Consider the following 18389-nt stretch of genomic DNA (forward strand, 5'->3'; position numbering starts at 1 on the left):
GCTGATATCACTAAGCCAGGCAGTCAGCTCTGCTCTGCGGAAGATTAGACACACGAGCAACAAGTATCAAAAAAACAGGCAAGACGTGATTCAAGTTTTTAGAGAAGATTGCTATTTTTAAGTGGAAACCAGCATTTCTCTTCAAATTTATCTAAACTCGCTATTTACTTTTGGGAAATAACAATAAAACAATGTGAAATGGGAAATATAAACTTGTCCTGCCTGTGACAGGACAAAAGGCTGCTGAATTTGGTGGTTGGCTCATTTCTGCTCATTCTTCCATCTTACCTACCACCAGTTTTAATGGAATAAAGGGGTATTCCTTCGAGATGGCTCCTCAATTTGTGTGTGATTTGCAAATCACAAATCCACATTCCCAACTATCCCAGTTACTCAGAACCCCCTCTCAGACAGAGAAACTCCCAGATGTCTGTGTGAATCCAGCTTTTTGGGGGAAGAGGTATAGGAGGGGGGATGGCAGAGATGGAAAAGGCTTCTGCTGAAGAGTCCTCGAGGCAACGGGCAGGCTGGGAATGGCAGAGCTGCCCGGGACACAAGGAAAGAGGAAAGAGAAGAGCCAGACTTTGTCAGGGAGAAGAGTTTGGTGCTCAGCTTACAGACTAGAGAGCACGGCTGAGCAGGAGAGAGCAGGACGGTGTGACCTGCAAAGGCTCCAGGGATGGGCAGGGATAGACACCAGTTCAGAAAACACCTATGGCTTGATACCAGGCTTTGCTAGATTCCTCCAGACAACCCAGGACTATCTTAACTCAAGGAGCTCATCTGTAGTGTCTGATGCTGCCTGTGAGGTTACATTGCAGGGACATCTTCGTGGCTTCTGATCAAACCCTGAAGGCATCTGGATCACCATCCAATTCACAAGATAATCCTCACATTTTGGACGAGCTGTGAACTGTGAGCTCAGTGGTCCAAAGCCGTTGTCTTGTTACCAACGCTCAGTCATTTCATTTGGCTAATTCCATATCCAATTTCTCTCTTCTCCCATGACACCCTAGGGGCACTTTTAAATTGCTCATTTGTACGTGTTGCCCTTATTTCTGCTAATAATGGCACAATGTCCTTGCTGCTCAGTTATGTCGCCGTGGGTGCAGGAGCTGACTCCTTCCCTGCCCCATGAGCCACCCGCCCGGCTCCTTGCTGGGACAACTCCTCCCTCCATCGCTGTCCTTTAAAGCTCCGGGGCAATCCTTTCTGATGACTCCATTCATTACAAGGCTCTACGGCTACGTTTGCAAATGTACAGCGCACAAAACAGCTCCAAACACAACCCAGTTGTCTCCCCCACACTCCTAACCAGAAACAACCCGGCTGAAGACCAAGCCACACACCAGGCACTGTCTGTACCTTTGGATCACGTCATCTTTAAACAACGCTGACAGAATCAAAATCAGTGCTCCGTTACCCAGACAGGAACATCACCTTGGTGTATTAACTTGACAGGAACATTACCAGTGATGCAAGTAGATTAGTGAGTTGAGCACAAAAGACAGTGGATAATATTTATGAGGTCATTGAAGTTAAAATCCAACAACTGCAAGTTTGAATATCCCAAGAAATGGAGATGATAGTGCATTCATCTCTGTGGAGTGGAAGGGGTGAACGGCTGCTTTTGTTCTGGTAGAAGTTAGGAAAACAAGGCTTCTGCATTATACCCATCAATACAAAAATATACTATTGCACAAAAGGATATTTGTTTAATTACCAGGTGCTAAATAATGAGAAGTTTTCAGAAAATCAATGGATAATTTAACAGTCATGGTGCTGCATGTAACAGGGAAGGGGAGAGAGAAACAGGGCGATGCTTTCAGTAAACATGCCACGGATCATGAGAAATTCGTGTCCATCTCACTTAATGTATTTCAGAGAAATTAGTGGCCTGGTTGTCAGAGATGCTGCATGCCTGAACACTCCTGAAGAGTGCCAGGAGCTGCAGAAGCTCAGATTTTCAAAAGCCAAACTCCTCTGTTTCACTTAGGCTGAGTGCAGCAAGCTCCACCCTGGCACCTGTACATCACCTGAAATCAAATCAGAGGAACTGATCCTTCTCCCTTCATCAAAAGAAGGGCAGAGATCGGGGATTCATCAGGTGACAGGGAGCCCATAAATACAAACACAAACATGCACGAAGCTAGAGCATCTACAGAAATCACCTGTCTCTCCCCAAAGGCTGTCAAAGCTGTTGATTTGTGCTCGCTCCACCTCCTCTTCGTCTTTTTCTGGAAGATCCAGCAGGTAGGAGACAATCTAAAACAAAATGACACGTCAGCTCACGAACTTGGATGCGTTATATATAAACTGCTGACATCTTAACATGAGCTGCTCTGAATACACAGAGGAAAAGGAACGGTCTCTGCCTGGCACCCTGAGCTCAAGTAAATGTTCTCCCAGAGATCAATCGCTGAACCTGCTGCCCTGTACAAGCCAAAAAAAAACCCCAAACCACCCAAGTGTCTTGGTACGACTGTACACGATGAGCCTTTGTAGTGTCAGTTCCTCGTAACCGTGTCTGTCCTGCTACAGATGACCCGGCGTGTGCGGCGGGCGCATCTGCAGCTACAGCTGCCGTAACCAGTGAGGAAACCGGTGTGTCCATCTGCATCAGCTCTCACCTGGTGGGGTTCAGCGAGTACGGTCATGTCCTTTTACTGCCAGGAAACTGAGATGTGGACAAGTGATGTAATGGTGCAGTTATAATCGTTATCTTCTTCATTAGCTTAACCTCTAGCCAAGATGAAGTTACTTCCAGAAATTATTAGCTCCTTTCTAGCAAATACTGGTTTTAAGCAGGCTGTTAAAAAGACTTCCACTATGTTTTTCTTCCAGCTGTGGATGCTTGAAACCCCAGAGAAGCAAATTACCTTCTTTAAAGGGCAAATTAAAGGATTTAATTGACTGAAAACTGGCAGAAAATTTCAGTGTTTGGATCATATGATGTGAGAAAGCAAGAGGCTAAGAAGAAAATGGAGATTTTATTTTAGTGACTGAAGGACAGGAACATTTTTCTCATTCTAGGAGAAACAATTATCTGCTGGGGTCTAGGCTACAACGAGCCTTTCCTGAGTACCCGGGAGGAAGCCGTGCCTGCTCCGCTGCCTGCAGCTGCCTGTGGGCACAGACTGAGAGAGGCACCAGCACAGGGCAGCAGGGATTTTGGTGACAAGTGCTGCTCTCCCGTGTCCCGCCAGCGATGCTCTAGTGCTAAATGGGACACGGGGAATGACAGCAGCATGGGGGGGAGCCGGAAGTCCAGGAGAGTGCTGACGTGAAAGATGCTGTTGAAGTGATGCCCACGGTCCCTCCACAGTAGATGCCTTGTGCATGTGATGCTGCCTGGGCGTGAGCTTGGTTTCAGAACCCCCCGTGGACTCAGGTGACCTCCCAGCCGGGTGCTGTACTGCTCAGTGGACCTCGTCTTGCCCAACTAAAGCGTAAAGCCAAGTCTGGTATGGTTACGCTAGGGTACAAGCACGTCAAGGACTCCAGCGTGGCTCCACCAGGATTAAGATCACTTTATAAACATGCTAAATATTTGTTTTATCACCAAAGTCAGAGAAAACCAGCAAAGTAATCATCAGCTTGCATCTCCTATGACTGCAAGTACCTCAAAACAGGGACTTGGAGTATTTTCTATAAGCAGCCATATACCTTTTATGGTACAACAGAAATATCAAACAATTCCAAAACTCCTTTCTATACATTATAAAGGTGACCAGTATTATCTGGGGGGAAATGCCTATTTAAAAAGTTCTGTGCCCTGTTACAAATTATGTCTTTGGCGTACAGATCTTCAGGGTTTTGAAGTCACATCTGCTTCTAATTGGTTCAACTCATAGTCACTTAGCTAATAAGAATTTCCCAGCTTTCTTTAATTAGCTCCTCTGATCTGAGCACATTACCTATGTTTTCATGGATTATGCTTAACAAAAGCAAAATCAAAACTCCAGTAAATGAGAGGAGCTCAATTTAGCAAAGAAATGAACCAATGCAAAAATCCTCAGAGATTGCTTCTCGGTAGGAAAACATACATCATTTTCCACATCGCAAATCTTTATCGGTATGATAGGAGCAAGCTCTTCAGCTCTTCTCTTCCCACAACACACAGTCCAAACCTACATGGTCTCGCAGAGCCCTAACAGCGCTGGAGGAACGCTGTAAGCAACACGCTGTTTATCCACCCTTGCTTAAAGGTTTATTCCGACAAATTAAAGGCTCTTACACTTCCTCTCTTGGATGCCTGCCCAGACCACAGGGTTTGCCAAGGGATCTGTGAACCCCACTTGCTGCAACGGGAAGGGGGGGGAAGAGTAGACAGAGGTACTGGCTCCACCTCCAAGACCCTCTTTGCTCCACGTTTTGGCTAGGAAACATGGTCAACCCTTGGTTTCCCACCCCGCAGGGGCTGGATAAGCCTTACCTCGGTGTAACCCATGCTGGCCGCAGCGATCAGTGCCTGCTGGATGGCGTGGCTCTTCTTAAACACTCCCTGCTGTTGCCCAGCCATCGTCCAGTCGCATTGGATCAAGAACTTCACCACCTCCAAGTGTCCTCTGAGAGCAGCGTGAACCAGAGCGCACTGACCGTTTTTGTCCAAATGATCCACCTTGAAAAGAGATGACAAAACACAATTAAGCCAAATCATGGGCAAAACGTCTTTGTTTCTTCAGTTTCCAGCCCCAGTTTCAAAATAACGCCACATGTGCAAAACGTGCATTTCTCTGGTAAACTGTCCCTTCCACGACCAGAAAACAACCATTCCCAAAGCAACTGTGCCTCAAGCTTAGACATCCTCTTGGCCACAAGCGTTTGCTTTGGGTAAATTACCATCATTTTTAGCTTTCTTCAGTTTTCTTCAGACTCAAAGGCTACAAAAGCATTTTCCCCTTTGTGTCCTGAAGTCCAGCGATCGTGTTTTCTTGCAGATTGAAATCATACACACTGGTATCATCTCCTTCACCCAAACCAGCTTGTTTTCCAGACGCCATTTCTTTTGAGACACAAAGAAGTGCCTCAGCCTGCAGCGAACGCACAATGCGAACCCAACGCAGGCAAAAGTCAATAGGAAAAAGAGATGGCACTTGGCAGCCCTGCAGGAACTTATTTGGTTGGCTTTTCAGGACAGGGCATGGTTTTCACTCGATGCCTTAATACATCAGCTGGGATTCTATGTCCTATCCCAACACCAGTAACTTGGAGAAAACAGGACAGGCAGATCAGCAACTGTCCTCCTGCTGGTAAACCCAGCGTTATTACAGACAACACAGCAAGATCTAAATGAGTCCCTCAGTCATCCCAACTTTCATACCAAAACTATACAAACCCATATTTTGCTTTTTGAACTGAAGCTAAACATATAGAGAAACCACAAATTGTTTCCAGGAGGCTCCACTTCAAAAATCAGCACAATTTTCTTCTTCAACAAAATATTTAAACTAGACTCATTATATACAATTAAAACTCCAAACATTCACCACAAAGCTAAACAAAGGGTATTTTTTCTAGGACAAGTCTGATGATAGAAGTTTTTGGAAAATGTGTCTCAAGGAGATATTTAAAGAACACTGTGCTGCAAAAGCAACGTTGCCATCTTAACCTCGTGAGGTTCCAGGACTTCTCCAGAACATCCTTCAGCAGGCCATCAGTGCAGTGTGATTAAGCAGTTTCTACCTCAGACCTGAATTCCAGAAGACTAATTACAGACTCCCAGAAGTTATTTAGCTTTTGTGTCAACGTGAGATTTTCAAAGCCACTGCATTTTAGCAGAAAAGCCAACCCTCCACAGCAGCATCCTGGCTTCATCTGCTGGAGGATATTCTTTAGCAGGGGTTACATATCCTGCCTGCAGCTCGTGCCCTGCCTTGCACAAACGCGGAACAGTTTAAATCAGCTTTTAGAGGAACGTGGTCAATTTACCTTGGCCCGTTTCTTGCAGAGCAGCACGACGATACTTAGAAATCCAGCGGCAGCCGCGTAGCCAAGGGGGGTCAGGCCACTTTCCGAAGCAGCATCTACGTTGGCCCCAAACTCCAAGAGCAAAGCCACCATCTCCGTGTAACCCAGGTGAGATTGGACACACAAAATGGGGGCGTTGTTCAGAACTTCGGTCCGATAATTGACGTTTGCACCTCCTAAAATCAGCAACCGACTGACCTGCACAGGGAAGGAAGAGCTCCTGTTAGCTGAGCTTTATGCAGAGAGATTAGTTTATAGTCAGGGCAACAACAGAATTTAAACCAGAACCGTTTGCACATTTCCAAGCAAACAGCGAAGGACATAAAATGCCCGTAAAAACACTTGATGGATACATGGTCCCATTTTAGGCATTTTCACCCGTATGGGAAGAAAGGAGCTGGGGCAAACACCCTTTCAGATACAGGACAACGTGAAATCTGTATCGCTGTCTGAAATCCTTTCTGCTGTAGAGATGAAGTCACTTCAGCTAACAGATTCGTCCTTACCAATGCAAATGGGCACGAAGCGCCTGACCTAGCACGTGCCGGTGTGTTTGGCGTCACCTCCGAGTTCGTGCCTGTCTAAGCCAGAGCCCTGCACGGGGCTGCCAAATTCCAACACCAGTTGTTGCATCCCACATCTTTTGGGAAGGAAAAACTCAAGTGAACCATTTTGTGCAGGCACAAATCCGCTATTCCCTCGCTGCCAATTAAAAGGAGATCCCTGGTCAAAGTAGAAGACTTGAGGGATCATCCCATACGGTAACAAAATCCCAAGTGAACGCAAGGTCTCTCCCCGGCTCAAGACGAACGCCCAGCAAAGCTGCTCAGTGCCCGGGTAGGACAACTGCCACGAGCAGGCAGCTCCAGCAAATGCTCTATGCGCAGTTACCGCGCATCGCCGGGAGCTTCCCACGCGAGCTCTGAACCACCCCGGCTCTCCTCCCCCTCCAGTACCTTTATGTTTGGGGTGTAGAGATTCCTCAGAGATGCCAAAGCCATCGAAAGACCTTCGGTACTGTAGGAGATCCAAAGCCCTTGCAGGATGGAGGAAGATACCCCAACTTTTTTACTCAGCCCCTAAAAAAGACAAGCTGACTTACATGCAAGCTTACAAATACGCTCCGTTATGCTGGGTAGATCCTCCTGGCTCTTTGGACTTCAAAGAGTTTCAAGACAGTAACAGCTATACGCAAGACAACGTGACAATTTGCCACGTCTGACCTTTGCAGTGAATTAATACGCTTGTAGGAAGTAACTTGCAAGGGTACTGTAGCCATTCCCAAGGTATTGGAAAAGCACGATTAAACCGCGAGCAACCTGAGTCCATTCGACACCCTCAGAAAACATCATGCTGAGGAGCACAGCATGCTGCTTCTCTTCTTTATTGAAAAAGTACACGTTATTTTGGCAGAACTGCTTCACAAAGTTCCCTCATTATTCACACAGTTAAACTAGATGACAATATCTGCTCACAGTAAGACAAATTAAGGAAGTCTCAACCACAGCCTAGAATAGTATTCCCGTATCTCACACCAGACTCCCCAGCGCCCCCCCTGGCTGCCGTCTGTGATCAGGCTATACGTTATATATAGAAGGTCTGATATCTTTTTCCAGCAACGCTAACTGGCAGAGCACACGACTGTTAAGCAAGTTTCCCCCCGTGCTATTGCAGGAGCAATAATTGCTCCGTAGCCAACAGACGGGAGCAAACGGTTGGACGGAAGAGGAGAGGAATGGGTTTGCAACCCCAGTATCGAGCTCTGCTGCGTGTCGTGCTCTGTTGTGTGATGCAGGTGCACCCTACGTATTGCTGTTCTGCTATCGATTTACCATTAAAGTCTGCTGTTTCCATGGAAACTGTATAGACATCTTTAATTCTGTTTTGATACGCAAACCCTGATTTTTACTTCCTTGCACGCCGTGTGGTCATTTCTGTGTGTGCAAAGCAGCAGGATCACACTTCAGTTTGTAAGTCTTTCGTATGACAGACAGTGGGAAGAAAACCAGCAGCAAAAGGTGGGATTTATTTCCTCTAAAGGAAGATGTGCAGGAGTCACCATCTGAGCCCGCCGCTGGACTCAGCTGCAGACCTCCAACACCTACGTGTGAAGGATATTCTGAAGCATCGCACCAGCCATCAACAGATTTGTCACTTGAAATGGCTTTACCATAAAAAGAAGCAACAGATTAGACGAGCTTTTATAAATAACAACTCCATGCGCTTGTTTCCTTCAAAATTCAGGGAGCTAAATAGAGAAAAATATCTGCTTGTGTTAAGAGGCAGAAAAAGAGCTCAGGAATTTTAGCCACCGTTAAATGCTACTTTTGAAATGACACAATACAGGACATTGGAGGTCAGCATTAAATTTCAGTGAACTCAGTACAGTATAATTGGACAAATGGAAAACAATTTTATAATAAACGGTTAAAATAATTTAAAAATAGTTATAATACTAGCAAAACCAGCTAAATAAGCTGTTTGAGTCACCATCAGGACCAAGAGAAAGAGTATGTATTTTCAGAATAGCCATCTGAAGATAATCACACAGGCTATAAAAATCTTAACCACTGTGTTAGAACATACATACTTAGATACTAGTGCAAGACATAAAAGATGACATTTATCCTTTAAAGAATAAATATATTCAGCACCATTATCATTCAGCTACTGAAACAAAACTGCACTATTTCTCATTTCACAGACAGTATCTTCCTTTTCCTTTTCTGTTTCCCTCTTCTGCCCAGGACTGTAAAGTAGGTTGAATCCTTCAGCAAAAGCAAATCCCAACTTGACACAACATCGAACCAAATACCAGTGGTTTTCACTTTGCTGGGACCATCCGGCCCAGGACCAAGGCATGGCCAGACCACGCAGGTTTTGTTTGAATAACTTTACAACCTCACAGAACCCATTTCTCAAACAGGCTTGCTTTCCCAGTCCTGCACTCTTGTACGCAGCTGTCGGCATCCTTGGTTTCTAATTTATCGCTTCCTCTGCTGTTTGGCCATGGGCACCTTCACCACTAGATCTTCATGAGGCTGTTTTTCAAGGAATATCAGACACCTGTACATACCTGTAGCTGTCAAAGCCAGTGTTTCTGCCTTTAATTGTCACTACAGTCTCAATCTGGGGACGAGGGACACCCATTTCTGGGTAACTGACATTTTAGCTAATTTAAGATGAAATTAAGGACTCTCTTTGGTTGATTTGCAAAACATACGTCAGCCTGAAGTTTGGGTCTTCTTGTATCATTACTGCACATTTCTCTTCTTGCCCTTTCATTCCATGCCAGGCTTTCCAAGCTGGGCTTCCATATGCTCCTGTTAAGACTGGTAATTGCTTTAAAAGACTAAAACATTTGTACTTTTTTTTTTTCCTCCAAAACTGTTTGAGGTTGTTTGGGTTTAAAAAAGAAAACCAGCAGACCTCAGCCATCAAGCGAAGCAGGGAGTGTGAAAGCTTCTGTACACCCATCTACCAGGTCATCGCCTTGTGACTGCATCACTGATGGTTTTACACGTGGAAATTCCAAGTGTCCCATCATCACCCTGCGCAAGGTACCGGTGGATTCAAACTGATAAGGATTGGGGCAGGACAAATACATTTTCTGCACTGTTTAATCAAAGTTTGTCTCCATACCCAGATCTCAGTATTGCCTGGCTGGACAAAATGCTTTAGCCTTGTGCTAATCCTCTCCTGGCTTCACGAGGGGTAAATAAAATGGAATTACAATGGCATCAGGCCTCTATAAATACCATCAAAATTAGGATCTTTGTGTCTGCGGAAAGCTGCTGCTATAACATGATACTTCAGGAAAAACACCGAATTGATGACCTGACATGCTCCCTACTTGGCAGAAAACCCATGCCATACTGGTAACGACTTCAACAAAAGATCAGCCAGAAGGAAAATCTTGAATGGAAAGAGAAAAAAAAGCTTGTTTAAAAACAAATACAAGACAGTAACAACAGGGAAAGGAGTTTGTGTACGTATTCTTGCAAATATTTTCTTTAAAGAATCCTCGAGACCTTAAACATGGTCTGCAATATTCCAGCTCAATGCCTCCTTCAAAAACTAACGCAGCTATTGTTTCACTCGGCAAACACTCACAAATGCTCAGTAAACACTTGTTAAAAAATGGAATAAGAATAAATCTATTCAAGGAAAAGCAAAAGACTAAGTTTTACAGTGTTTCTAATCCAGCTAATCCAAACCCATTCAAAACTTTATCGTGCTTCTAAATAACATACTGTTATGCTTATCTGTCACCGAGACATACTATTCTTACCGCAGTGTTGCAAACCCAAGGATTTTGCCGAGTGATTAGAAACAGAAGGCTGTACTGACATTTTTCATATGCTAATTGGCATTTTCTACTATTGTAAATATTGCTCAATTAAATCTTGAATCTACAGGCAACTTGTCCACTTAATGAAAATTGTCAGTTGTTTAGAGCCTAAAACCCTGTTATTTGTTTCTACCGTGGAAGTGTGAAATGAAGAAGATTTGGAACCAGATTTAGATGTAAATGGCAGCTGAATAGTAAACTCATACTGAATTTGGCCTTGGGAACGTAACTCAAAATTTGAAAATTATACACTGCTCGGGTAATGTGCCGATCTGGGGTTCTTCCCTTTGGCTCCAGCCATCGCTTTCCCAAATGAGGGGACTTTGCTACCATGCCTGACGGTGAATTCGGCACAAGGAACTCAATTAATAAATCCAAGAAGACTGACAGAAGGCAGAAACTATCTGTTCGCTCTGGGAATGCTGACAGGAGTCCTAAAGTTAAGTCTATAAAATCGTATTAGCCCAGACAAAAACACAGCCTCATTTTTACCAGTGTTAAGCACCCAAAGATCCTAACAGTTTTAAGAAATTTTGTATTTCCTGTGACCTTACAAATCCATCCTCTCGTTTCCATTTCCTGGTGTACGGGCCAAGAGGCCAAGAATGATAGTTGATGGGTCATACTGATGCTCACATCCAAGCTTGCCTTTCAATTACCCAGGTCTTAAATGTCTGTGTGAAGAGTAAAACGGACCGGCCATCAGATTTTAATGACCATAAAATTTTCCCTTTACAACCTAAATTTTGGGTTGGCTTCTTCAAAACCACTCCTTTTAAATGATTTATTTTTTTATAGCTGTTGTTACAGGAACTCATCTTACATGGGAAGAAACCTCTTATGGTAGAAGAGTAATTTTAGGTGAGGAGGCTATCTGCTGAATTTACAGTCTGAAGGACAGTTTAATTTCATGGAGCTCTTATATACCACTGCCAATTTTCTAAAGCTCATTTCTACACGTTTCAGCAGCCTGAAGCAATCACACTTCTCACAGCAACCCTAAAACAAGAAGAGACTGAATGCTGCCAGTGCTGGCAGATTATACGCAGCGGGGATGAAGTTGGCATAAGTCTTCATTTTAATTTTTGTTACCTTAAAAATATGTGCTTTGAGAATGTGATGTCCCAGTTCAATAGTTTGCTGTCGATTTAGTTTTCCTTCTTGACGGGAAAACCAGAAGGCAAGTAATGTGTGGCCACTCCTGAAATCAGAAGAACAAATATGTTAGCATTTGCTTGTTACACCAACAAAAGAACTTTTGACAACAATTTTTGCTATTGCTAAGCCTCCAACCTTGTCCAGCTTTGGGAAACAGAGCTGGACTAATTCTCACTTGTAAACTAGCATCCTTTATCAGTGGTGATCACTGATAGCTCAAAGAACCCCTAACACTGTAGGATAGCAAAAATAACACAATATATTTTCTATGAGCAGACGTAAATTTGGAAACAGTTTCATGAAAGCCGAAGCACTACTTTTAAAGTCATTTTCCAGGGGAGACCCGTACTTTGAAAGCATGCCACCAATCCTGAAGTCATTTAAAATATCCACACTTCGAAAAAACAGCCTTTAAACGACAACTACATTCTCCACCCTGTGACATGTCCTGCAGAGTGAAGCAACTTTATTTCCATGTAAAACTCCTCCTAAACACATTCTCCAGCTTTTCCAGTAATAAAGATGCTTCTGGCAACGACCTACCAGGTTGACAACCAAAGCAAATTAACTGAGCTATCCGCAGAGCCCTGTTTAAGGCAAAACATAATAAAAGAAACAGTAACTTCCTTTGCTAACGATGACTTTTACTCACATTTTTAAACATCCAAACTTCCAGCTTATAACACCAAAAGTTCAACACGGCTGAGTCTTCTGCAAGATGCAAGAAGCTGATTCTCCGCACGTGCACAAAGCACGCGCGGTGCAAAACCCATGAAGTACTGCAAACCATTTCTGGATGAGATCGGCAAATACCTGCCCCTGCAGGCACGCGTGGATGCAGCAGCAGGAGACCCAGCAGGCAGGGGAGGAGGACACCGAGGGTCCACGCATGGACCTCAGTGGTCTGGGGACCTGCAGTTCTTTTTGGTTTTTTGCCAACAAATTCATATTCTTCTTTAAGCCCCTGGGTACTCCCAAGGGAGTCCTTTTTAACCCACTTCAGTTCTCGAACTAAATAAAAATGTGTCCGCACATAAAAACAATCAAAGCCCTTTCAGCCAAAGAAAATAAAATATGATCTCAACCATGGCTTTAGAAGGGCTTTTAAGGACAGGGAACGTTATTAGCTCATCACTATTTGGTAAAGCAGAAAAGTGCTTTGCAAGTAAATATTACAGAGGACAAGAAGTTTTCACAATGGTGGGGATTTACCAGCGCCATCTCCATCCAGGGAGAATGATTACCCCGTCTCAAAATAAACTCAGAACAAAAGTGAAAGACTTGTAATGCTACAGCGAGGTGTTTGGCAAGGCCTCCCCCAAGCCCTGCCAATGAACCTCTTTTTGGACCGATAATACACGGATTCATTTGAGCGGAGCCCGACGATGCTCTGCCAGACCTCGTGGTACTGGTAGGATGTGGCCACGTGCCCGCTGGAGGAGTGGGATGGGAAACAAAATGCCTTTTTCTTACAAGGCAGGACTTGACCCCCGGGTCTTGACAGGTGAAAGAGCACCGCATCCCATTTACACATAATAAAATAAACTCTTTTGCTGGTGACTAATTCCATTGTGCCTCTCTCCAAAATGCAACTAAATTTACAGACGCATCATCAACTCAAGTAATAAACTGTTGTCTGAAATGTTTTTATTGACTGATAGTACACTTCACTCTTAGGGTGACTTAAGCTTAAAAAGAAACTGAAGAAAAACCCTTTTTCTGCGCGTTTTGCCTGCCAAGCTCCTCTCCACACCCTGGCCTGGCACATGGCGAGGTGCCCGTGTCGGGATCCCATAGCTCCCCGCTCCCCGTCACTGGAGAAGGAGAAACTCCTCCAGATGGTGACTCAGCTCAAGATGTAGCCTAGATGCCTCAGCTGAGTGCTTAAAATGAGGCAGGATACCTTGCACACAGGGCAGTGACACCGATTTCCACGTGTCTGTGCTGTAAGAATTCTCCATATCGTCCCAACAGAAGGGACAAACCACAAAAAGCTGGGGAAACAGAAGGGCCTCAGAAATGGTTGTAGCACCTTAAGTTATCTACAGCTTGTTGCCTTGCCTTCCTCTCGCTCTTCCCCTCTTTGTTCCCCATGTCTGGAGTGGGAGGAGAACATCAGATCAGAGCCTTTTAAAGGAGACAAGACAAATGCATTTGCTCATTATGCTGATTAACCTCCAGGAAGGCCCGTGGAAAGGAGAAACGGATCAGAAGGAAACAAGTGACTATGAAACACAGCTTGAGTGTTGCTAGATACAGCTGCAAGTCAAGGAGCGCAGCAATTCTAGATTTTATCCGTCCCCGTTCAGCCAGATTATGAAAACCTATAATCACTCTAATACACTCAACGCATCTCAATAGCTCATCAGATGCACAATGCTGCAGTTACAGTCTGGAGAAGAGCCAATGCATTTACCTCCACTAAAAGGCTGGTGGTGCAAGTTCACTGAGAGCCATCAGCTCGTTTCCCTTCTGGGGAGAGTCATCAGGCTTTCTGCTCCAGATCCGATCGCGGCTGCACTAAGGGACCCCGCAGCCACCCCTCTCTACCTCAATTTTTCACATCGTGATAGAGGAAATAATACCAGTTGTTTGCTTGTTGATGGAAAACTCTTCGAAAACGTTTGGGAAGGCTCTGAGTGGAGCTGTAACTATATCAATCCTAAGCATGAACTGAAGATCCAGAAACTTCTAACGTGCCTTTTCTTTACAGCAAGAGATGAAGCGCAGCTTCTGTCTGACACACAAGCCCAGGTTCCACAGTTAGCTCCTAAACTGCTTTTCAGCTGCAGCTGCTGGGGTATTTACCTAAATTTAATTATATGCATGACTTTGGCTGTTATGAATAAGGCATGTACGAACTATTCCAGAATATAGTACAGTATTCATGAGTAATACATTACCTCTGCAACGTTTCCCAGACCTTGGCTTTGGGCTTGTTGATAAATACTTGCAGTCACTTGTTCTGTCAACATTAATTGCATGCTAAACCAGACTCCAACAGCACAGGCTTTTTTTCTTTTCTTCCCCCCCCCAATACAGCAGAGGATGGCAGTAATGATTTCTACAGCAAGGAACTCAGTGAAATGATTTGCTTTGAATTTCACCACTGCAGAGTTTATCATCAGAGATTTTTCTATTTTTAATGTAAGATTTCTTTTTGTGAAAAATTAATAGCGCTGCCAGCTCAGTTCCAGCAGCCTTTGTCTGCTCTCGCAGGCTGCCTGTGTCGGCTCCTGTAATGGCCCGCGTGCATGTGCACGTACACATATACATAAAGACATAAAGATGAATCTTCAGCCTTCCAAGCCCCTGCATATCACGAACCAGTGCACACGTACAGCAGCTATAAGGCAGGCAGCTGTAAGTGAAGGCTATATCTGAGCACTAAGGGAGATGCTGGATTCAGCAGAGTGGTTCCTATACATCTGCTTCCTTTTTCACCCGAAGCTGAGGCACATATAGCTCTGGGCGCAGAGCAAGGCAGTGCAGAGAGTTGGTCCCTCAAGCACATCCCTCCTCGTGCCGCAGATGGAAGGGGACGAGGCGTCACTAATAAAATACCTGCGTGACCAAAGAGCTGTGATGGAGCATGGGGAAACACAAAAGAAAATACTGAAAGCTCCCAGATCTGTGTTTCTTCTATATTCTTCTATCCCTCAGGGAAAGTAAGAGAGATTTAAAAGGGTGTAAAACTACTTTAGTGCAAGGCACTGCACTACCAGGGTAAAAGGCAAAACACCCAAGTCAGAATCAGTCCCGTTTACTTCTGAACCCACCAAAGTCCAAATTCCCTGATTTACACCCACATCTCCATTCTTCCAGCTAATCCCATGAAAACATTCCAAAATCCAGAGATTTGACACGGTGCCCAGCAAATCTGGCCTTCCAAGAGACGCGTATTCATATTTTATTCAGCTCTGCAGAGTGCAATTTTATAACTTCAGCACAGAGAATAATGTCTGCTCTGACAAAGCCCGGAGCCTCCTTCGCTTTCCGAAGGATGTCTGTCCAGACTGCAGAAAGGCCAAGCTCAGCTCAGAGCTCCTCTTGTAGGATCATTTAATCACCAAAATTGATTTATTGACTTTTGTAACATAGTTTCCCTCTGATGTTATAATCGTGAATTAACTTGGAAAGAATTAACATTATACAAGAAAATTCAAACAAAACAGGGAACGCTCTTAAGCACACGATATTCTTTCCTACAGAATTAAAAAGTGGTTTAATTTGCTGAGCTATCTGGGACAGCCAAGTTCAAAGCCAAGAAAAATTCTTCCATCCCTCGGGTCAGACCTCACTGCAGTCAGACAAGCTATGGCGTATCTGATCAAAACCCATCAACCTGCCTAGAAGGCCACGGAAGCAACGTGCTACCGATTCTAGCTGCTTTAGGAAACTGCAGACATACTTCCTGATGAGCGGGACAAGAGACCTGTGCCAGCACGGCTGCTGCTTGCTTTCTTCACCCAACAGTTGACTTATTTGCACTGACTCACTCATACTGTAATCACGACTGTTCATCACACAGAGGAACACCTAATGGCCTCAACCGTTAGAAATCCATCATTCTGAGTATTAAACATGAGATTTCCAGGCTAAAGGGGGCTATATAGGATTATCTAAGCATACTCGTTCATAGTGCAGATGATAAGGCTCAATCCATACACCAATAGGTGCGTCGGTTAGACCTGCAAACCAAGTCCAGTGCGGGTAAGGCGCAACCCACGCGCCAACAGACACACGAGCCATAGACTTGCATACCAAGTCCAGAACCCCGGCTTCACTGAAGCAGGTCTGATCATAATTTCATATTTCAAACCATGATGTTATTGCCGCCAAGCAGAAGTGCTAGACTGACTACTTCTGGTTTACGGGAAACAAAGCACTGCACAAAAAAAATCCACATCCAGTCATCGTCCTAACTCTTAGTGCTTCGTTACCATTCCCCACAGCCTCGTGTAGTCTAAGCAGTAAAAGCCGCAAACCCATGATTTGTGCAAAGGAGAGCTAAAGAATTACACGAATCACTCTGTGAGCATTTGAAAAGCAGAAATGGAATCACTTAACGGCGTCTGGCCTGTCCTTAAGAGTAATTTTAATTTAAGTAACAGCATCTTGGTGATGGAGGACTTTAACGTTTCTGACATCTCATAAAATCAATAGGCTCGCTGGATGTTTCTTCATTGCCAGGGTGTGACTGAACACCAGTCAAACCAATACCATCTGCACAGGTCCAATCCCATTCACGTCTAGAGGGACGTGCTCAAGAAACACAAGCTCCAAATGCAGCCAGCGCTGCCTTGCCCCATGTCCTCAGCCCCAGGGAGGGGAGGCTGATCGAGCGTGCGTGAGACGCGGCCAGGAGAGGAACAAGCAGCAGTTAACAAGATCTGCAGCGCTAAGAGATGCTTTAGAGCATTTGTGCTTAATGACTCCTAACTTTGAATAAGCTGGAAAGCTCCTTACCTCTGGTGTGGTATTAACAGCATCCACAGCCGTATCATTCAGGTAGGAAGTTTATTCGAGTAACTTTGGCAGATGTAATGGCAATGACCTCAGTGATGCAGCTCAGCTGAAACAGAAAGTACGCTGCAGATCCGCTCGCAATCCCAGTCTCATTTTTATTTCTCAAGGCTGTCTGTTAAAAATTCCCTAGGTACTAACCGTGCTGCACCCATATTTTATCAAGGATGGGGAATGCATGTCTCCGATTACGTTACATACTTGGCTATCAGGCAGAAAGAGTTCATCTGCAGTTTACCCAGGATAACAGAGCTGCCTCCGTGTCAGGAGCTGATCCTGGAGAACCTCTACACTACGTGAAACAACTGCAGCCGGGCGCCGGGGACTGCCAAGAGAAGCAGCAAAGAGGAAAACCAGACAACTCTGATGGCACCCTTCAGATTTAAGGTAACAAAAGATACTGACAATGATTTAAAAAATATAGAACAGAAAAGGAAGGATAAAGGAGAGAAAAAAAGCATTTCCAAATGCTTACGGGCCCTGACTTAATGAGATTTAAAAAACCAGACCCAGAGAGCAGAGATGCAATTCCCTCGTCTCCGTTCAGTTCATAAGGCTTTTCACAAAATCTGCTGGTTGCCAGGAACAGATTACTTTATATTCAGAGAAAAGAAGCGTTGTCCAAGAGCAGTGTGAAAAGACTGCTGGCATATTTAATAAATATGTTGGATGGGTAAAATGAAGAACAAGATCTTTCAGGAAGCTCTCCAGTGACTACACAGTTAACATACAGAGAAGATCTCAAAATACCAGTGGTGATACACGTTCTGTTCTCATTCAACCTGACATAATTCAAAATAGATGGGGTTACAGCAGAATGGGGAATGTGATTTGGAAGTGCTTTACTGCCGCTCTGATCACGAGTAAACGACCAGGGAAGAAGCAGGATGGAACAAAGTCAGGGCTGCTCTCTCCTGAACTGTCGGAAGGTGGCTTTGCTCCGTAAGTGGGTCTTAAGATTTGAGGAATGAAATAACAGGAGAAATTAAGCAACATTTATTTCTTCAGTCAGCATTGATATTGCCTCCGATTAACTCCACTTCTCTCTTCTCGGTGGCTCAGTGCCACAGAATGAATTATTCCGTGAATACTTTCTTCCATTTAGATGTGAAAATGGTACGGCATACAGAAGTTTACAGTACAGAAGAAAAGAAAAAGAAAAGATTTTTATGAGGACAGTAACTCAAGACACTAAATATATTCAAACCCCCTCTGCATCCGAATGCTTAGGCTGCATGTCCAATGAGCCAGTTAAAACAAGCTGCTCTGCTGATGTCCTTTCTGGTGGTAGCGATCACATCTGGTCTCCATCTCATCTGTCATGATTTATAATCTGTCTCCCACTTCTCCTCTTCTGTTCCAACTGATGCTGCAGCTGCAGCCC

At 44.4% G+C, this 18389-nt stretch overlaps 1 protein-coding gene across 20 annotated transcripts in view; it reads right to left on the bottom strand.

Annotated features, from left to right (window-relative positions):
• The window catches only part of TANC2 (tetratricopeptide repeat, ankyrin repeat and coiled-coil containing 2), a 248943-nt gene that overhangs the window by 23819 nt on the left and 206735 nt on the right, over window positions 1–18389 (bottom strand). For all 20 annotated transcript variants that reach the window (XM_075775485.1, XM_075775496.1, XM_075775498.1 and 17 more), the window contains 5 exons: window positions 11414–11522; window positions 6927–7049; window positions 5932–6168; window positions 4436–4621; window positions 2172–2265 (listed from right to left, as the gene is read on the bottom strand). In XM_075775485.1, the coding sequence (XP_075631600.1) occupies window positions 2172–2265; window positions 4436–4621; window positions 5932–6168; window positions 6927–7049; window positions 11414–11522 (749 nt within the window). The remainder of the gene's footprint in view (window positions 1–2171; window positions 2266–4435; window positions 4622–5931; window positions 6169–6926; window positions 7050–11413; window positions 11523–18389) is intronic.

The sequence above is a fragment of the Balearica regulorum genome, chromosome 24, assembly GCF_011004875.1.
Source record: "Balearica regulorum gibbericeps isolate bBalReg1 chromosome 24, bBalReg1.pri, whole genome shotgun sequence".
Taxonomy (NCBI): domain Eukaryota; kingdom Metazoa; phylum Chordata; class Aves; order Gruiformes; family Gruidae; genus Balearica; species Balearica regulorum.